General features: G+C 41.9%; 1 protein-coding gene across 2 annotated transcripts in view; it reads right to left on the bottom strand.

Moving 5' to 3' along the window:
- trpc7b (transient receptor potential cation channel, subfamily C, member 7b) overlaps positions 1-22,457 on the bottom strand; it is a 50,755-nt gene extending 28,298 nt beyond the window's left edge. The window contains exons 1-4 of one of the 2 annotated variants that reach the window (XM_031862806.1): positions 22,421-22,457; positions 10,758-11,520; positions 4,157-4,339; positions 823-987 (exon numbers count right to left, since the gene is read on the bottom strand). In XM_031862806.1, coding sequence (XP_031718666.1) covers positions 823-987; positions 4,157-4,339; positions 10,758-11,510 — 1,101 coding nt within the window. In that variant the 5' untranslated portion in view covers positions 11,511-11,520; positions 22,421-22,457. Of the gene's footprint in view, positions 1-822; positions 988-4,156; positions 4,340-10,757; positions 11,521-16,953; positions 17,590-22,420 lie in introns of those variants that run through there. The other variant, XM_031862805.1, reaches the window with a different exon arrangement.
- Positions 22,458-22,750: the final 293 nt, after the last annotated feature.

Genomic DNA, 22,750 nt, shown 5'->3' with positions numbered 1-22,750 from the left:
AAACACTTGACACACAAACACTCGACACACAACCACTTCATGAGGTAAAGGATTATCCAGGTTAATGAGCAGATTTGCATAACCACTCATGCAGTGCCTGTGTGCAAGTCTCTGTGTGTCACTTTACAGATTATAATTTACTTGATGGAGTATTAACAAAATGTGATAAAGTGCCTCAGGGCCATGAAATCAAATGGTGATTTTTAAATCGGAAATCAGTATGTTTTCAGTCAGGCTCGTCATTTCGTAATTGAGGTGAGTCCAAGCTTACTACAATTGTTGCATGAAAAGAGAAAACAACAAGCCACCTTTTACGTCTACAGTAAAAAAATATTTGACTCAAAGATACAGTCGATTTTAGATGGAGTAACCTTTTAGCCTGTAGTTGTTGTCATTACAGCATTGCTAATGTTAGCATGTTTATAGGCTCTGTAACAGGACTGTAATAGACTGTTAGCATTTAGCATTGTGCAGCTGAGGATGACAGCTTAGAATAATGGAAGTTGAGCCATATCTGTTCAAATAAAGCCTGAGATGAGTATAATCCTGATTTAGTTAACAACTCGGCCTTGTCTAACCCTCAGGCCAAACTTGACTGTTTTTTGCCCAAAGGATCAAATATTTTTCATCAATCAAACTACTTAGTTGTCTTGTGTTTAATGAGCCTTTCAACTGTCTAGGTCTATTTTTGGGCTATAGACTTTCAGTATTGTTGCTACAGCCATGCACTGTAATACAGAGTGTTAGGAAAATAGGTGCTTGTAAATGGCACAAATATACTTTTTGTGTGTCTGCGTTACTCAAGAGCATACGTGCTCATACCTTGCTACATGGCATTATCCAGTAGGCAACAGCCAGGAAGGGCAGACCTACGGCGACCCCCAGCACTGTCCAGCACTTCACCCCGACAGACTGCTGCCTCAGACCGGGCAGGTTCTCGTACCAGATAGTCAGAAGCTGCTGCTGACAGTTAGGATGGGCAACGAACTGAAGAGAGAGAACAGAGACAAGAAATTGAAATCAGCGGGGAATAAAGGGAGAGGAGATAAGGATACAGTGCAAGGAAAGAGAGAGGAAGAGGAGAGCAATTAGCCAACAACCATTGTCAGAGATGCAATACAAATTTTTCAGATTTTTTAACAGATCGCTTCAGGGGTTTGTAAAGTCTTTACAGCAGCAGCACATTGAGCAAAAACCATGCCAGTCCAATGCTCCACTGATACGGCCCAGTGGTCACAAAAGGATGAATGTAGCCTATTTGCCAGGCTTTAGAAAATTAATAAGGTTGAAAAATATACTTTATTCATGAGGAGGGCTTCTGGTGGTCAAGTAATTCCAAAGTACCTGAGCGTCGGCTGCTTTTCAATTAGGGGCACACCTATTGTGCATTCATTATAATCAAAATATATTACTCACTACATGTTTGTATTCGCGGCTGCCACTTGGCTTCATTTCGAATGAAAATGTCAACAACGTTGTGAAATCAATTTACTATACGCAAAAAGAAAGCAGGCAGCAAATAAGAGGCAGTGGGTGTTTATACTAATTACTGAAGCATGTTTGCTTTATTAGATAAGGCTTGGTCTGGCATTTTAGCATCTGTTGCCGACTTCACTCCAAGAAAGGAATAGAGATAAATGAAAGCCTCCACTGGTCTTCTGAGGAAGCAGGAGATGGATGTTTTTGTTGCAGCTGGAGGATGGATGTGGAGCAATCGATGCTCAGTAGGAGGTTGACGAGTGTAACAATCAAACTCTAGCACTGTTTTTAGGGTAAGATCTGAGCAACAGATTACGTCTGGTCACACCTGCTCTCCCTTGATTGTCGTTAGCCTCTCGTGTTTTCCCCCTCCATCAATCCGTCCCACCTCTTCAACAATCAGCATCGGCCATCACATTCACAGAACATTTATCTGAGCTGACGACTGACATCCTCAGCTCCCATCTGCCGATGGAAACGCACACACATACGATGTGCGCGTGCGCACTCAATCGTTTCTACATTCAGAGGGAAACCACACACACACAGACATTAAACTCCCCCTGCACACTAAATCGTAGTTAATATAGTTTCCCACCGGTGTCCGGCAATTTACATGCACTACACACACAGTTGGACTTCACCTGGTTGCCATGGCAATCCCTCTCTCCGTGTAATTAGCTCCCTGAGTATTGGTCACGCTCTCCTGTACAGGATGAATAACACAGCTCGAACAGGCTGTGTTCTGCCACACACACACACACACACACACACACACACACACACTTGCAATTACATGCAGCACATTTAAGGTCAAACAGCCTCTGTGTGTGTGTGTGTGTGTGTGTGTGTGTGTGTGTGTGTGTGTGTGTGTGTGTGTGAGACAGAGAGAGCAAGTATGGTTGGGAGAAATGCGGAAAAGGCATTTGGTTTGACATTTCTGCTAAGCAGGGATTGGCTCTTTGAAATAGAGGCCAGTTTGTTCTTTACATGGGGCCCTCTGCAGCTACAAGTACAGTAAATAAACAAACGTACTGTATGTGCACAAAAAGGCTCATAGACTCTAGCTAAACGGGGGCGACCGTGGTTCACTGGCTTAAGAGGGTTGTCTGGTAACCGCAGGGTCAACGGTTCGATCCTCGACTGGGACGTGCCACGTGTCGAAGTGTACCTGAGCAAGACACTGAACCCCCGGCTCCTGGGCGCCTGTCATTGGCAGCCCACTGCTCCCTATATACAGGGATGGGTCAAATTTCGTGTATGTGTTTCGTGTACCCTTTTTATGACAATAAAAAGGGTTCTTAGTTTCACACACACTCACAACATGTACAGCACACACCCTAATCTTTACAAAACAAATGATGTGATTCTATATTCATCCATGCACCTACAGTATGAGGTCTTCCTTTATAGGAACCGTGAGCTACAGTACCTGCAAAGAACCTTGCTCAAGGACTCTTGGTAGGTTTGATATGTTCTGCCAACAAGTCCTCATATCAAATCAACAAAATATTTGATATATTTAAAATAGTTAGTTTGTCAATGCATTTCAAAACCTGTGAGAATATTCTGATCAGAATACTTTCCTTGTATTACAAGTACTCAGCTTGTGAAAAGTGTCCTATAATGTATTTGTGGCTTTGGAGGAGGTTGCCAATCTGAAAAAAATAACCCATTATATCACAGCGATATCATCAGGGTTATCTCGGCTTGCCTGAACTTGAAGACAGTAGTATAAACACATGAAATCTCCTTAGCTGGTAAAACCTCATCACACACAAACATGTCTGCCTAGTTTATAAGATCTAGCATGATTGAGCTCCTCCTCCTCTGTCTGATTTCATCTACTTCAAATCTACCGCAAGCAGAGCAGCAAAGGAGGACTGCACAACCCCAAAACTGCCTTTTCCTTCACAGCATCACATCTATGGAATTCAGTACCACAATCAATTAGAAAGCGCCATCATATCATTCATTTATGTGAAGATTTGTATTTCTGTACTAATACTTTACTTGTATTTAGATTTTGTCCACTCATGTTGTTTAACTGTATGCTTTTTACCACAATGTAGTATTTTATTAACTACTGTAAATATTGTATTATTTTTATTTTTATTGGATGCAGGTAAAGGGACTGCTGATGTAAACTAGCCTTTCAGCTAACTTACATTTGTTTGAATGTTGATTAATGTACATTGTCTCTAAAAATAAATCATATATATAAAAATACACACACACGCACATTTATAACAGACAGCCTGTGTTACAATCTAGGAGCAAGGAGTTTGAAAGACCTGTGTATTCATCAGGCTGGGAGTGTCCTAGAAATATTATCAAGCTGCATTATGGGGAGATGTAGGATCTAGTGTTTTGGATTGGTATTTCTGTTTTTAATGTGTGTCTTACAAGCCCAATTCTTTCTTTGGCAGTCCGTGATGGGTGAGGGTAAGAGGCATATTCATGATCATTACAGCTGACAGTGGCATTACACATACAGTTAAAGCCCAGTTCATTTTTTCTCCATTGTTTGTCATATTTCAGTTTAGTATCGTTTTTTTTCTCACTTATTTGGCAAGTTGGTCCTCTGAAATGTTTTACCCAACATTATGTTAAGTGCAACTGACACTACCACGAGTTTGGTTTAATTGGTCCATCGGGTAATTTTCGGTCATCTTACCTTCTTGACCTCGTACTTAATGGCCAGGATGACACGGCTGAGACAGGGTCGGTTGTAGGCGCTTGGAGGGCACTGGTCCACGTCACCATTCAGTATGGCCTCCACTTCCTCTGTGTTCCGACAAAGGTCCAACACACCCACCACAAAGTCCTTACACTGCATGGACAGCTTACGGTATTCATTCTGGCAGGGAGAGAGAAAAGAAGGAATAAAAGACAGAATTAAAGAGAAACTTGGCTTTAAACTGACTTCAAACAAGTAAATTATTTCAACAATAGGTTACAGACAACGCAGTATTCTTCAAATGTAGACATCTCTTGACCATCTACTTAAGGCTTGAAACCGCTTCTCCTGCCTTTTGTGTCCGCTGTCCGTGGGTCCTCACCTGTTGGTGCTTGGACACCTTTTTTGGGGTTAATGACTTGAGATATGCCAACGTCATAGAGACATTCATTATCATTTGCAATTATAATATGGCTTGATTGTAAAAAACTGAATTGATATTGTGATTTGGTTCATGTTCAGCAGTTTGGTGTATTTTTGACCTGATGTCAAAAGCAGAGAGGTGGATTCGATGAATGAGGGAGTCGACTTGACTTGCTTTATCTTAGTAGTCAACAAATTTGTCAGTTTGATAAAAACAAAACATCATAGTGTAAAATTATCATCTCACGGTAACCTCATCATCACATTTCATACATTATCAGAAACAGCAGTCACGTGTGCAACAGAATGCACTTAAACCCCACAAAAGCTAAAATAAGGGATCCACTCTGCTTTTGTTATGATCATTTTAAATGCTCACTTTAAATGCACTGCCATCCTGCTGATTGTATGCACAGTTTGAATTTGCATGTAAAGAATGAATGGTAATGGTTGTAATTTAAATAAGATTAAAAATATTGTGAGGTAACTACTCCATCTGAAAGCCCAAAAAGTAAATAAATTGCCAACATTTTCAAAAATAATGTTTGTGCAAACAGCCTTCTTCAGGATAATCAGTCACCTAACTGGCATTTACACTCACTAGGACAGGTGTTCATCAACACGAGGCTCTACAAAGGCCTAACCCGTCCACACTATCAAGAACACAAGGAAACAACAAGCCCAAATCAAATGACCAAAAGTTTGACGTTATGAACAACAAAACTTGAATCTTTCTATGCTGAAAACAAATGGATCAGTGTTAAGTGTGTGGGTTTCCATTCTCTTATCTTTATTTGTGATGCGAGGATCCTGGGAAAGAGGATGTCGTATGTTGTACAGATTGTAAAGCCCTCTGAGGAAAATTTGTGATTTATGATTTTGGGCTGAACAAAATAAATTGAACTAAAATTGAGTGCTTGCATACCAGCACTTGGGTGTGTGTTTTCTTTCAGTTTTTTTATCAGTTAAATAGAAACATTACTATTTTTGATTCTTTAAACCTTTTTGTTGACATTTTTGCTGGAGTGGAGCTAATACTGAAGGCCTACTCCACAAGTTATTAAGCACCTCAATCGTTCGTAGCCCCCTTTGTGCACACAACATAACAACTTGATGGCACCAGATACAAAATATTATCTTTCGTGACGTATACTTCCTCATCCAAGTGTTGGGAATTGCTCCAAGTGCTGATTTACTTTGCCCACTTTACTACAATTCACCATCCTTGTCAGGCCTTTCAACCCTCTCTCCTGCTAATCCTTCATTAATTGTTCCAGCTTCAACTGTTTGCTCCTCTGTCTTCGCCTGCACAGTTCACTTCTCACCCTTCTTTCTTACACAACCTCCCTTCGCCCTCCTGGCGTGTTCTGTTCCTCAGCATTTGGCCGAGCAGATAAGCAGTCAGCAGACTGAAGCTTCTAAAGTCCTCAAGGACTGAATCTCATTATGCCTTCACTGCCGTGTTTGTTCTGTGTTCAGAGATACCACTAAAGTGTATAGATAATGCCCCGTTTTATACAGACTTTCACCCAGGTCTCCGCAGTCAGTCATCAAATCAGCAATCAATTATACAAGGTGGGAAATTACCAGTTTTGGGGAGGTATGATAAAGTATGTATGCATAGTAAGGGCAACACTTTCTATGATGCCAGTGTTTCCCCTACCCGCCTATCCTGAAACAAACAAACAAAATATTTTACCCACCTAGTTTCTGAGCACTCGTTTCATTTCAGCTCAGTGTGAGAGTCTTTACTGCGTTCCCAGATAGCAGGGTTTTGTACACACAAACACACAGACTTCCATTGGCACTCTTGGCCTCTCAGAGTCAAACCATGCCGCGTTGATCTCCGTTCCAATTACCAGTTTTAGAGCACTGAGTCGTGCCCGAGAGGGACCAACCTCCAGAGTCGGGCCAAAGCGCAACCGACTCGTCTATAAGCAAGTTGCAGTGATATCTTGCAGACCACGGCCAGCCCGTGCATCCAGCACCCCACCCCCCACCCCCTTCAAACAACTGTGTGTTGCGAGCGAGACTCAACTCGTGTCTGTGCAGGAGACCAGATGAAGACTTTTCGGAACTGAATCTCTGTGGTTTAGTTTCTCTCCTGCGTCCTTGTTTATTCTTTCAGATATCTGCTTCTACTAATCTGTAAAGACATTGTTGTTAAGTTACTGCTGATGAAAACCCAAACTTTCCTAATTTGCCACTTCATAATAAAAGCTCTGAAAAAACGAAATAACAGGGGACTTTTATTGGGCCTTCGGCAGCCTATCCGCCCGCCCAAAGCAGTCGACGCCCATGTCTATAATGCTTTATAAACACACTTATGCGTTATAATCACCTTATAGCTCAATATATTATGTTTATGTTATAAGCCTTCATAAATATACATAATGCTTTATGACAATAATCATAGCACTTTATGAAGCATTTTATGATGACTTCTAAAGTAAAGTATAATAAATCTTCATAATTGTTAGTCATTCACTGATTTGATAGGATCATTGTGCATTATAATTCCCATAGTTGGAATACATTATAATCTTTTTACAATGCATTATAATTACTGTTATAAAGCATGCTAGTGCTATAATAAGTTATTCTCAGTGGTCATGGATATTTAAGTGCTTATAACTAATATTATACAGCGCCATAAGAAGATTATAACTATTTATATGTACATTTAGACGGGCTACAAAATAAAAGTACCAAAATATGTACTGCATTTGGTGCACCTACTGACCTTGGACATCATTTGCATTCCTCCAGTGTTTGACCCTTTTATTGAGGGAGTTTCATTCGAGTATGACTTGAACAGTATCTCTCTTGAATATAAAATGGTGCAATCAGTTTAGTGAAGTCACAGTGTGTTCGTAATCTTAAAAACCAAACAGCTGCAATATATGTCATGCATTTTAAAATCTGGCCCTTTAGGCTTGGAAAGCTGCATGTTAGATAAGGTTGGTCAAAAGGCTCATCACTATCAGCAAATGAAAAAGTAAATTATGGACATCAAGCATCCATTGGCCCTTTGGGGGACTTGGAGGAGAAGGAGGCGTTTGGTGTGTGTCAGCTTTAGGCTGCTAAGTGAAAAACATCAATAACAATCACATGACTGTTTACATTCAGGGAAAGGAGAGCGTCAGGGTAGTGCATGTACAAGAATGTTTTCTTAATCATAGGACATACATCAAGAACAGACATGCACATACAACACACACATGCAGCATATGTGAAAATCCAATCACAATTCAGGGTATGTGCTTCGTGCCTTGGGGGGCTGAGATAAAGGAAGGGGGATGATTGTGAGATTGAAAATGGAGACTGAGCAGTGTGAAAAGAGTGAGAATGGTTACAGATGAGGGAACTGGGAGGGACATGAGCCAAGCCTCAAACATGGGGAGAGAGAGAGAGGAAGATGTAAGATGGAGGGATGAGAAGAAGAGAGAGATAGAAAGAGTTTGTATTACTGCACTTCAGTGGACATTCACCACCAGTATAGCTGTTTTTCACTTTCTCTGTGGCCGTGTGTCTTAATTTAAACTAAATTAAACTAAAATATCTATGACGCAAGAACAGAGTGAAATGTGATGTACAAAATGAAATAACACCCTTCTCCGCCTCTCTCTGTCTCTCCCAAGGGTATGTAAGTGTGTGTGTGTGTGTGTGTGTGTGTGTGTGTGTGTCCAGAGGCTTTTATGAGAAATTGATGGGCTGTCAAGAAAATGAAGATGCTTTAAGATAAATGTTAGGCTGGTTATTTAATTTTATCAGGAGGTCCTGATATGCCTTAAGCAGTCCCCACTCTCCACATAAGCCTCCAACATGAAACACTATCACTACTCTCTGCACTTTGACTTTTGCGAGTGTGGGTGAGAAAGTGGTGTTAGTGTTTGCTTGCACTTGACTGTGTGTACTGTACATACATTTCTTTCTCTCTAAGTGGATACAAAAGCTCTGTCCCATGCTGCATTCTGATTCTATACATATACATTTGGCATGTTAACATTAAACAAAGAACTTTTACTGTGTTAGCATGTTAGTATGCTTTATTGCACTAATCTCAAAATACAGTGGAGGCAGAGGTTGTTCATTAATTTGAAGGGGCAGGGAATTCTGTCCCAAATTTAATGATAATCTGTCCAAAGGGTTGACCCGACAGAATGGACTGATGCCACTGCCATTCTCAGAGCCAGGCTGCTCATACGTCTATGGGAACATGGGACACGAAGCATAACAGTATTCCTGGAGGAAGTACTTCATGCTCTCATCTTATTCTTAGGTACATCTGGAGGCACAACCCACGAAAGAAAAATTTAAATCAATAACAACAGAAGACCATAGGTATGTGTGGCTGACCGTGTATCATGCATTCATGTCCTTGTGAAGCTCTCCAACTTCTAAAGGATTCTGGATTCAGAGCATTTATATAGAAGCAAACAACTAATTGCAATGTAAAGATATAGTGGAGTAATGTCTTCCTGAGCAGAGAATGAAGTCTATGTGAGTTGTAATCCGAGTTTCTCCGTGTTTTGTTGAGGTTGCCAGGCCGTCCGCCTGTCCCTGCATGTGGGTCTCTGTGTTGTGCCCCATTGGCTGGCTCATGGCCACCTCTCTGCACTGCACTCATACGGCGGTTGCAGCTGATGACACCGTCCAGACCAACGGTGTCATCGCAGAAACGTAGCGCTCACTCCGGTCCGGTACCCCCTCAGGTAAACACCGTTAGCTCTGTCCGTGCTGTTTGCACTGTTAGCCGGCTCCACATTGAGCGCCGTGTGAAGGCAATAGATATGCTCTGAATTCTGTATAGAGAACCTCTAAAGTTGAGAGTTGGCCGGTAAATAATGTTTCATTCACAAACTATACCGTCAAACCCAGAAAACAATAAGCAAACATTGTTTTGACAATAATTGAGAAAATGTGATCTATGTCCTACTTTGATTTCTCCTTATGAAACAGGGCTGTCTCGGGCTATTGGCACTCTCTCTTCAATTATTTGATATTTTAACGTTATGAGAAGATGATGTGAAGAACAGCCAGGAGACAAATAAAGAGAGAAGACAAGGGGTGATAATGAGATGTTAATGAGGCAGATGAGCTCCAACAATGTGTTGGAGCTCATGTGGTCCCACAGGTGAGCCCTTCTCATTAGTTTGTCTGGAGACAGGGAACAGAATGACGAGCAGAAAGGCTGACTGACAATTACAAAGGTGGGCAGAAAACATTGAGGAATGGATGAAAGAGGACAATCAAAAATATGCAAAGAGCGGAGGAAAGAAATGCAGTAGCACATGAGCGAACAAAGGGGGACAAATTAAGGAAAAAATGAATTGTTATGTCATTAGGCTATTGTTCTCTGATCGGTTCAATTAGATGATCCTGCTTTCTACATTAATGATCTCGACGTCCACATGAGACTCTATTGCTCACAAAATGTCTTACAAAAGTCTTTCACATTTTCTTTCCTTGCTTTAGCTGACAAATGTTAGATAAAAAAAAAAATGATTTTGAGCATGTTGTAGTTAAGAACTTACAATAGGAATAGTTATTCAAATTTTGTTTTATTTTTGTTCCTTGTGAAGCATGGCTTTAAAAATCAGTTTGATTATTTAATTTCTTTATACTGTAATAATACAATAATATCAAATGCAGGGAGGTTTGAAACTTTGCAGCCACAATGTGCAGTGTATGATTTAACCACCCATACATATTACAACCCCACATCAATTTCATATTTGTGTTTTTGCATTTATTTGCCATTTTGCCACATTGATAACAGAAACTTTTCTTATTCATAAAGTAATAATGATTATTTTTCTATCGGTCAGCCCTAAAAATGTGCTCTGAGTGTTCTTTAACTAAACCTACCATCTCTACAGCTTGGCTCTCAATTGTAATTGGCTGACACATTTGTTGTACCACCCCTATTGTTGACAATAAGTTCCTTAATCTTGTTAGTGTTTGAGCAAAGCACTGTATGTATTGTGTGTGTGTCTTCTGAAGAAGAGCATCCCTCTTTTTCACCTTCCTCCCCTACGCTACTCTGCCAAATCTTCGGTCAACCCGTGGCCCCCATATGGAATAATACGTTTGTGAAGTTTTGGGCATTTAAAAAAGCACGGGGATAGAAAATGTATCGGCAAAGATGTTGAGAAAATAGAAACCACCTTACCTTAAACTCGGTCTCGATGTTGGCCAGTCTTGCCAGTTCATTGCTGAGCTCGAGGGCGGTCAGCACAGGGTCTTCACTGCTGAGTGACAGGTAAGATGCACTGGCCAGGCCTTTGTATGCATTCATCCTGGAGCGTGAGTGACTGAACGCGTCTTGCTTCTGTTTCTCCATGCATTCGAAACACTGACAGAAGTAGTCGTGAGGCCTTTCAATGCGGGCCCCCTTCGTCAAAAGGATGTGGACGATCTCATACTCCAGGCAGTGAGAAGCCAGGATGATGGGCGTGACATCATGTGAAAAACGTGTTCCGTCCTCGTCGTAAGCGTAGAAGTCATCATCACGCATCTCCTGCTCCAGAGGGCTCAAAGCAAGTCGGAGACCTCCTCCAAAAGCAGGGTGGGCGAGAATGGCTTCAACGATTCGGACATAACCCTTGGAGATAGCCAAAAGCAGGCCGTCACCGATCCTCGCCAAACCATCCTTTTTTAGAAGCAGCTCAGTCACTTCTAGGTGCTCATTGCCCACTGCCAGCTGCAAAGAATTCTGGCCCATGTAGTCTACACAATTGAAGTTAAGGGTTTTGGACTCTTCCAGCATTTTGCGGACCACAGGAATGTTTCCGTATTCGGCAGCATCCAGGAAACGCTCCTCCTCTGCAGTGAGGGCCGAGCCACGTTCATTGAACATGTAGGCTGGGCCCCGCACTGCCTGGCGACGCCCCTTTTCTCTCAATGTGGTGTGCCGGCGATGCATGGCCTCCACCCTGGGGACAGTAAAGTGGAGAGCAAACAGTGGGGAAAATAAAAAGAACAAGGATGACAATGATGAAAATTGAGGTAGGAGACAAAGAACGAATCAGTGGAATGAGTGATGAAGTATTGACGAAGGAAAGAACAGAGGAGAGCAAGAGAGCAAATGATGGCGGCAAGAGGAAACGACAGAATCATTAGTCACATCAAATGGACAATGGTGTAACGGGGCAAACAAACTCATTACTGTCTCCCTATGTGGATATCCTCCGTGGACAGGAACTGGTCAAACATGATCAGCAGTGCTTAACACAGACTTCTCCCCTGACCCCAGAGAAAGCCAATCCATCTGTGATGTATCTGTCTCCGGTCAAATCAATGAACTGCTTCCAGGGTCAAAGCTTACTGTGGGGCCATCTCAGGTCAATAGCTCTGATTGGTAAGAGAGAGATGAAGCCGTCACCTTAATTGGCTCTGGCATGACAAACTCACACTACCAGTGAGTGATGGTCGTTCCAAAGAGACTCTTTGGCCAGTGGCGAATCTGTCATTATCAACACATGCGTGCACACAGGCATGAACATGTACATTGATCAAAATGTCTTTATTTGTTTTTCTTTCGACATGGAGCCCCATTTCCAGTGACACACTGTCAGATCCCAACAGGACAGAGAGGGTAAAAAATATTCTTCATCAAAAGGGACTTGTCAAATATGACTAGCTGTACTTTGCACAAACAGAACCACTGGTAATCACAGTGCACTTTGTACTGAAAAACACATTTCACTGGGACTATTGTACTCCCCCATATGTATTTTAGAGACACATTGATCGGCCACAACATCTGCATCTGCTGTGTGGCCTGACACTCTGACCCAAATAGTGAAAAAAAAAAGCCTTGATGTATCCCAAAGCTGGAGAAATGAGAGGGAGAAAGACTGAGTAACAGTGCGTGGAGGAGATACTGGATATGGGTACGCTTTGAAATAAAAAGTGGGAATGGGAATACTAGTGTTGTTGGTGGAAAATGATTATCCAGAATAATTTGGTTCTCCAGTGTGAAATAACTCATTTAGACTTGAGATTGAATTTATAAAACGCTAATATGACAATTGAAACAATTCTTGTTGAGTGAACTAAAAGGAATCTTGCCAACCTGAAAAACTTGAATAGCATAACTAAGACCTGTTTGTAATTCAGGCTATTTGTGTGTGTGTTTGCGTTGGTGTGTGTGTGTGTGTGTGTGTGTGTGTGTGTGTGTACACAGAAGGCTGGACATTGAAGGAAAAGGTGAAAATGGAAATCTGTTCGTGGTGGAAACATTCCCTGGGGGCGTTAAAGGATGTGGAACTGAGGAGATGAAGAGAGCTCAGCAAGGCAAATCACTGTGGGAGAGGGTGGGCGCGTGTGTGTGTGTGTGTGTGTGTGAGAGAGAGTGAGAGAGAGAGTGAGAGAGTGAGTGAGTAAGAGAGACAGARAGAGGGAGACAGTGTTAGTCAGTGTGCGATAAAAGGGKATAAAAGTTCTGCAGATTTTGATTTTTGTTTTASGCAATCAGCGGTTTATGCCTCAGGCTGCCAATCAAGATGACAAAAATCCATCTCTCTTTCTCTCACACACACACACACACACACACAYACACACACACACACACACACACACACAATTGACTATCACACACATAAGGTGCATCCATGGACAAACATACAGAAAGTGGACACAACATGCATCATCTGTAAATTGTGATGCAAATAAACACAAAAAGCATGTCGTGAACACTTCCTTTATGAAGCTTAAAAGGTTTTAAAAGGTTTTTGTTTGTTAGGGCCATTGTTTGTCATGATTTATTACAATGCATTATGCTGTAGGTTGTACCCAATATCTCCCTTAACCCCCACCACACACACACACATCCACAGATGTATTTGTAAGCATTGGTAATATTCCTTATACATGAGGGGACAGTCTGGCTGCCAGCCCATTTAGATAACCTTATAGTCAGGTAATGAATCGCCATTTTCCATCCCTCTCTAACCTCCTCTCCATCCATCTCTGACTGTTTGTGACTCTGATCTGAAATACAATTTACTTGCATCATTTTTGTGCAGAATTACAGTCACAAAGACAGGAGGAGGCAGACATAATGGATATTGATGGATATAAAGTGTGTGTGTGTGTGTGTGTGTGTGTGTGTGTGTGTGTGTGTGTGGGGAGGACTAAGAGTTAGAAGAAAGATGAGTGAGTGAAGAAGGGATTGTGTATGTATGTCTGCTTATTTGTACATCATATTGTGTTTTACACTCAAGGCCTTGTCACATTAGCATTGTTGCAACCAAGACGACCAGACGTTATTCCCTACATGGGTGTAGCCAAACATGATGTCAGGCTACAGGGGTACACAAACCATTTAATACAAAGTACGCCTATATTGTACACACTCCCATACCATTACAGACGTCTTTCTTTCTGCCTGTTGAGCAGAAGTCCAGTATTCAGTCACCTCTAATTCCTGCTATGGTTCAAAAAACACCTCAGAAGAAAAATCCTTTTCAACTTTCATTTCAATTGAGTGTTAATGGACTGGTTGGAAGTAACTTGCAATGTGATTATATGGCAACATTTTTAATCCCTAAACCAAACACTGCGCCAATTCAATCTGTTACTGAGTCGACACAGCTCTCATTTTGTTGCTGCAGGTCACTCAGAGACCCGCTCCTATTAACAACAAAACTCTCAGTGAAGACAGAAATGATCTCGCACCACTGCTGCTGGTGATTCAGACTATATTCCAACACACCATTGCAGGAATCCCCATATCCAGCCAAGCTGTAGCTCTTTCATACCAATGCTACTATATTTGGGTTACATTATATTGGCAAGCATTATTGATGTAAAGTGATATAGGCAACCCACCAATAATAAAGTAGATCCAACCGATTTGTTTTTGAGTTACATTATAGTTGTTCATTAAAGTTACATTTAGGCGGCTTTGGGGAGTTTTGATCTGTAACACTTTAGAATAGAAAATAGAAATAGAAAGTGCTTTTAAATCAATGTTGGAGATGTGAGAACAACAAATGTAGAGGAAATGTGTACTAAACACTTACAGTGCATTCAATGATAAATATCATGAACTATTTGTCACTTACTGGGAACTCTTCTGTCATGAAATCTGAATAACCTTTTTGCTCGAGCTAAACTCTCTAATGTTGGGCCACCAAGTACATTATGTTCAGTTCAAGCAATCAAGTAGGTCATTTACCGGCGAACTGGAGAAAAAGAAAGGAAGAGCAGAAGACGAATCAGGGTTGAAATCAAATTTTGAGGATAATGAGTGAAAAAGAAGTTTCGACTCAGCAGAAATATTTACAGAATGTGCCAACGAGTTTACAACTTTATCAGTACACAAATATGAGCAGAATATCTTCAAGAGTTAAACTCTCAGCGCTCTCTCTCTCTTTATCAAACACACACATGGACACTCTCTCAAGCAGTAAATTGCCAATTTTTAAGATCAAAGGTGAGTTGCTCACCATATTTCACTGGTAATGAGAAACAGGCATGTTCATCCTCTCTTACGTTCTCCTTCACACAGAGACACACACACAAGCGTCCAACATTTAGCCGAGTCAGGCATCCAGGAGAGCATATGCTTCTTTTACACGCAAGGCCTTTTAAGTTGAACACTGGTGTATCAAAGGTGCAGACCAGAGAAGATCAAAGAGACAACTCTGAGGCCTGCCATTCACAATATCTGATAGGCATAACTAAGCTGGCAGTGCTACATGAATAACCATTACGTGTCACCATTTATGTCCCAGCTGTGCCTCTGGATGTTTCCTGCATGGATGCAATGGACTGTGTCCTCCAAAACGGTCTTGTGAGCACTTATCTCATAGTAAAGTAGTTAAAGCAACATTATGCAACTCTTTTACCATAAAATAACAGCTTCAATATCATTTTGAAGGTACACTGGTATTACTCCTTGTAATAAAGGAGAATGGCGGCTCTTTCATTCTCCATGAAACTCCTGTTTTTTTACAATGTACTTTTGGTGAGTGGGTACGATCTCCGGGGAGAAGTGCGTATAACTCTACGGCACAACGTCACACGTATACTGAGAATACGTATACCGACATGATGGCAGAGGAAAAGAGACTGAAGAGACCGGACATGAGTTGATCTCGGACTGTCATTTAGTCGTTGGCAAAAGCTTTGAAATAAAAGGCTTCAAGACAGCGGCCGAGCAGACCTTCTCACTGTTGCAAGTCTCCAGTCTGCGATCAAAGTGGTCGCACATGTGGTCATTTTTTGTGTGTGCGAGTAAAAATTTCACGTGGTCGCATTCATGCAAGTCTTTTCAAGATAAACTTCTCGGACAAGTATACTAGATGGTTGTCAACAAATGTAAGTGTACAACTGTCCATGAGGGGCTATTTAATTGCAGAAATACAGATTATTTCCTAATGTTGCTTTAAACATAAGGTCAATTGGGATAATTAACTGTATATAGGGCACTGTAGCATTTTAAAAATGACAGTTCCCAAGTGTTTCTGTGCAAGTGTTTCTGTGCAAGTGTTTCTGTGCAAGTGTTTCTGTGCAAGTCCTTGTGTGCGTGACGAGTGACATTGTGGGGATGTACTCTGCAAGCCAATTTCTGTAGTCTGCTCGGTGTCACATGGTTTTGTCCTGTTGTCTATCTCTTACTCACACACACACACACACACACACACACACACACACACACACACACACACAACGCACACACATACACGCACAATCCCCATTGACTGATGCTTATGCATTTGCGCACCGGAACCAATGAAGATGCTCTCTCTCTCAACACAAGGACGACATAGGGAAAAGCTACAAAGACACACCCATTCATTCCAACTCAAACACACTTCAGCACAAGCTAAGCTAAAATAACAGCAAAGTTAGTTAGCTATAGACTCAATTAACACAAATTGAACACATCTACTGCAAATGTTCCATTTAAGAAGGAACATCAGTTTGCAATTCATGCAGTGAATGACAGAAAAATATGTGACGACCCTCTAGTAATACTGATCCATTGTACATCACAGTCCAGTCCCATTGATGTATTAAAACACAGCGTTTTGGTCCAAAGCTGCATAGACAGGTGACTGGCTCAGGGAAAATCCTGCTGCTTCACTCTACTCTCTCCAACACTGACCTCTACTTGTTGACTTCCCAGGTGGATTAGTTACTGTTGATTAAATTCTCTCAACCCAGAACAGCTTTGCCATTTCTAAACTATTGCTCAGCAGCCTCTTTGCATGAACGCAAATTGCATAACTGCAAATTGCAGAGTTTAAGCACATGGACTCTACACAAGGCCGCGCGACACTGGTGACTTCTACTTATGCATCATGTCTCTGGGTGGATGGACAAAAGTTGTGGGTGAATATAAGAGGATGACTCACGTTTGCCTGCTTTCGGAGTTGAACCCGGTGTCGATGTGCTCAACGGAGTGGTTCCCGCGGTCCCCGTTGTCCGAGCCCTCTGGTGCCCGGTGGAGTCTCTGTCCGCGGTGCTGAAAGCTGTCAGCGTTCGCCGCGCCTCGTCCTCTCCACTTGGGGAACGGGGCATCGCAGCGGTCGAACAGCGCATCTGTCCGCACATCCTGCCACGAACGAAACGGAGAGCCGGTGTCCCCGATGCTCTGGTATAACTTTGGCGGTGTGGAATGTGGGGAGTCCCCGGGTTCCTGGTTGTCTGGAGACGGGTAAAGACACTCCGGAGTGGCGAGGTAAGGCGGGTCTGCGTCCCCCAGCAGCGGAGAGGCGGAGGAAAAGAGGTCCAGGGGCCGCGGTGAGGAAGGTGATCCTCGGGGAAGACAGACAGGCAGAGGCGGTGAGGGAGACTCAGACAGATGGGCTCTTTCGCCGCTGTCGGGTTCGTCTCCTTCGTCAAACATTGGGAGAGTTCTTGAGCAGCATATACTCTAAATAGGTCTGGTTATGTGGCAGACATCTAACGATGTTCGTCAAAGTTTTAACAGCTCAAGTTTCTTCTGAGCGGCGCAGCAGCGACGAGCCGAGCCTCCACCTTTACACAAGAGTGCGCGCACTAATTAGAGCGCACCGAGAGTGCGCGCGCAGGGAGCCAGCCTATTACACATTGCATTGGCCTACAAAAAATACTATAGTCCTCACATTTACTACCGAGAAAAACACATTTTCATTCTGAAATATTGAATGCCTTTGTATCTTTAAAACACAGATTTTACTGCGCTGTTCTAGCCTATACACATATGAGGCCATGTAACTCAGTTGTCTTCTTATTGACGACCAGTGGTGGTTAAAACTACTTAAGTGGTGTAGCCTACTTAAGTGCAAATTCGAGGTAACCACCTTTACTTTACAAGTATTTCCATGTTATTTAGACCTATCTTACTCTACTACATCAGGGAAATGGTGTAGGCTACTCTCTACCCATCTTGTCCAGTAAAAATTATATATTGTCCAAATGTAGTGATTTGATTTGAAGGCTTGTCATAAACTGAAGGATGAAGTCTTCCTTTATGTACTTCTTAAGCTAAATTAACTAAATCCCCGTATAGAATATGATGTATTGCTGTAGATGAAACTACTCAACAAAAGAGTTAGAATAAGATCAACCTTAAACATCTACAGCAGTAAAGTGCAACATATTCGGTAATGCAGCATATTAATCCCAAAACATCATAGCTGTGGTAAAACACTGACAGGCAACAATTTACTGAAAAAGAGTACTTTTAATTTTCATACTTTTAGTAAATGTAGCTGATAATATATTGGCATACTTTTACTTGAAAGTTTAGAATGCTACTACTTTTACTTCTTCCACCACTGCTAAAGACCAAGCACATTACCAACGTTTTACCCTGTCAGAGAAAAACAAAACAAAGATGCACCAACTGACCCGGGAGAGTGGGTTACTTACAAGCAAACTGCAGTAATTGTGTAAGCTGCAAGTTATATTACAATACAAGTTTTTGCACAAAACTGTACAGTTCTCTCATTTAAAAGGTTTATATTTTACAAATTTGTTGTTCTGAACTTTTGCAGTACTTTGCCTGTATTTTTATTTCATCTTAATACTTGTGTGCACCAAACACACCTTATTCTGATTCAACAATGTACCCCTTCTTTAATGGAGAGCTTGCAGTGTGACTGGACCCATTTGTTTTGAACTCGTTTCAAACGAGTAAAGCGGAGCGAGAGAGAGAGACCGAGGGAGAGAGGAGCCATTGAAGGAGTTGCCGGTTGGTTGGAAAGTGAAGGGGTTAACATGCCCACCTGTTGTATGCCAATTACTTGTTCAGACATAATCTTGTTATTGCTTCAGAGAACAAGCAATTAATACTTAAAGTAGCCCACATCTAACCTCAGTGGTAGGTTTATATTAGAATACTTGCTTGCCTTTATAGGTTTTCGACAAACCTGAACACAAAACCTTTTAAAGGGTCTCTGTCCTAAGATATTAAAAGGAAAATAATACAGTGTTTGAATGTGTGTGTGTGTGTGTGTGTGTGTGTAGTCCTGTAATTAGAGGCAGAGACTTCCTGCAAGCCCACATGGACAATAACCAGTCCTAACCTAGTGCTTTGATCTATCCTTGTTTTCATGCACACACATAAAGACAGATCACACAAATCTAATCAACACACATGCCAAACTGTTTTTACTGGTGTTTGCATTTGTGTAGAAAATAATTCCAAAACCTGTCTAGAGTGAGGTCTGTACTGTAAATTGTTCTGAATAACTGCATTTGGTACAGCAACATAATGTATAGGCCTAATGTCTTTACGCTTCAGGGTTTCTCTACTTACTTTTAGCTCACTTGAGCAAAGTGACGAAGTCATATCTAAGAAATGTTTTAAGATTTATTTTTCCAAGGGAATTAGGAAACCAAGGGAACTATAAAAATATTTGAATGTCCGATTTTTACATCTTCCCGCCATTTGAGTGATAGCTTACAAATGGAAAAAAACAGCAAAGCAGCCCTGCAGGAATAATTAATTGTCGTCTCATCTGTGGTCTGATGAACATCACATCCATCAAATTCAGTGCCACATATCGCTATTTGGTGTCGGCTGTCTTATTTGTCGACACTGCGTCAAGGCTTTTGTCATAAGCCAAGCGGGTGTGGTTTTGCATTCTTTTCAAAATCATGCGGTGGGTGAATTTAGGCTCTGACCTGCGGGTACAGTTAAACTTTAAGGATACTGTAGAACTGGTACAAGCAACAAGCAACCACCAGTTCACCTTTGGCAAGCTTCCACTGAACCCTTTCATACCAAGGGATCTATATGCTCTACACATCCAGACCTGGTGACCTTGTGTGGAACAACATCTAAAGGTTGCTGAGTATTATTGTTGCTGAAGTTGCTCCTTAATCCATCTGAAGTCTGACTTCACCTCCATAGAGATTAGTGAGAATTGGGACAAACTGTCTACCACTGTACATGACGTCCTGAGCGAAAGTCACAACACAGGTGGCTCTTGACTCCCTCTGTGTGTGTGTGTGTGTGTGTAAGAGTCTGCCATTGTACTCTTGTTATATTGCTTTGGGCTTTTGAAGTACAAGAGGGTTGTTGTAAGTGTAGGTGCAGTTTCAAAGCTACAATAAGATATTTTTAAAAAGATTTATCGAGACTATTTTGTTTTGGCAACAGGCCAAGCATTGAAAGCGCAATATAAAGACATTATGTGTCCCGGTGAGTAAGTAACAATTACGTAGAACTCTAGTTATCCAAGGCACACTATTCATCTTCCTGTTTCACACTAATAAGCCACTGCAAATGTGCAGAACCAGTCTTAATCTTTTAGGAATATTAATATATTGAAATTACTCATTTGGCCATTCAAAAGGGCAAATCAGTATTGGATAATGTAGGGTCTCTCTGTGGGTTGACGTTGTCTGGCCTCACCTCAATCACAGCAGGAGTTTTCTCAAATCTGTCACAGGCCGAACCCTTGCTGGAAAATCACTGATTGAGGGCGTTTATAAAAACTAGATACTTGAAAGTTTCAATCAAACAGAGCAGTGCAGCAGCACGTCCCTGACCTGTTTGATACTATTTTAAATTACAGTTTCACGGCACACACACAGTAACCTCTTGATAATACAGTTCACTAGAACAAACGTCAGGTAGGATGACAGTAAAACACCACTTCAACCCTCTCTGGCAGCCCAAACGTTAAAGTATTCGTTTCTCACTGTACATATTAAGCACACCGAGATCTGCCGAAACCATGTCTGATTCCCTTTACCTTCTACCTACGAACAAGATGAGACCACAAACTGAAAATTCACCAGATCTTAACACCCGATTATACATTGCACACATCTCCTGCCCATTCAAATAGGTCGTGGGTTAGGTATGGTGTGACAGCAGACCGTCTTCCTCTTTACAAGCCCTGCTGTTTCCATCACTAGAGGGGACTCGGTGTCCTCCCCCATCTGTGGCATCACCAGTTAGCTGCTTGTAGCATCTGGTAGAAACCTCAGCACCTCTCTGATAAATGCCTCCGGCAGCTAAGTCAATCTTGTCTGTTGGATAAGCTATTGGAAGATTTCCATCCTCTTGTGACGGCAGATGTGCCAGTGTGGTGATGCCAGCTATCACTTACAGTGGAGGAAACCATGAGTTATAGAACAGAGGTTCAAAGTCCTGTCTCCACATTTCACAGGTGTTTGCCTCAGCAACCCTATATGGCATCCGGAATGCCAATCACGGCCCGAGGTCAGATTTTATACGGCCCGCACCTTCTGTCTTAAAATGCATTATTTATGGCCCGCCAGCACAGTCAAAACGGAATGGATAAATCATACAAATTCAACATGCAATTCCTCTTTTTACCTCATGGTGGCAGCACCACTCTGTAACTGTCTGGCTGTTTGAAATTGGCTCTGACCCTTGAACTGTCACGGCTACGTAAAGTAAAAAAAGCAAAGTCGATAACGAGGGCCGCTGCTTCCAGGAGAGGTGGAGATCGCAATATTTTTTCACTGAAAACTGAAACAACTGTCTGCCTAATTAGTCATGAGACTGTTACCTTGTTTAAAGAATATAATGTAAAGACACACTACGAGACCAAACATGCTAATGCTGCAACAAGCTATCAGAGAGCGACCGTGCTAGAAAAGTGAAGCAACTCCAAGATAACTTGACCACACAGCAGCGGCCTTTTTCGCCCATGAGTCAAATGAAAACGTCACCAAAGCCAGCTACGAAGTGGCCATGTTAATTGCTAAACATGACAAACCTTTTACGGACGGTGAGTTTATCAAAGCCTGTGTTATGAAAATAGCAGAAAACATTTGCCCCGAGAAGAAGACAGTTTGCTAATGTTTGCCTGGCTCGTAACACTGAAGAGTTAAGAGACAACTTGATTTTTTTTCGTTAGCCTGTTTCATGTGTGTTGAACTTAAATGTTAGACAACTTTTCATTACCCTCTCCAAGTCATATTTAAGATTGTCTTGAGGTGAAAACATTGATCAGTTTCTAGGTAGTTAGCTTTTAGATGGCTTGTTCTTTATGTTATCTAACTTTCAAGATGTGAAAGAAACAGAATAGTTCTTGAGATTTATTCACACCTGAATGGTCACATTTGGTTACATTGCTATTTGCTGTCATTGAAAATATAATTATTAAATAATACTGTGTGTATAGGCTACTTGTATTGTTTAAAATAATGTCAGCAGGGACTGTTGGCCCTTGGGCATTTTCACATTATCAAATGTGGCCCTCTTTGAAAAAGGTTTGAACACCCCTGACCTAAGATGATGTTAAAATATTGAACGGCTCTGTCACGGGGTGTGGTGGAGGACTCAAAAGCAGACATGACCAGAAGCAGAGTGGAACGGGTTTTAATGAACCAAGAACACAACAGGAAACTTACAGGCACACAGCAGGGAATCCGAGGACAGGACGAGAGACGAGGGGGGAAACCGGGCAGGACGAGGCAGGGCAGGCAGCGGACGAGGCAGGGCAGGCAGCGGACGAGGCAAACAGGCGGGTTGACATGACAATGATCTGGCACCGGAACAGGGAAAGCAGGGGAGTATATATAGCGGCTTGAACAGGTGAGGGGAGTTGTGCTGATGAGGAGGGAGTGCTTGATTAGTGATCAGAGGCAGTTGAAGGGAGTTAGGCTGGTGATGAGGGAGTGGAGCTACACACAGACACAAAGACACACACAGACACAGAACACAGAAGGCAAAGCCTAATC

Source organism: Anarrhichthys ocellatus, unplaced genomic scaffold, assembly GCF_004355925.1.
Source record: "Anarrhichthys ocellatus isolate YVR2014 unplaced genomic scaffold, GSC_Weel_1.0 scaffold27, whole genome shotgun sequence".
In the NCBI taxonomy this organism is placed as follows: domain Eukaryota; kingdom Metazoa; phylum Chordata; class Actinopteri; order Perciformes; family Anarhichadidae; genus Anarrhichthys; species Anarrhichthys ocellatus.
This window is presented reverse-complemented; position numbering and strand designations above follow the sequence as displayed.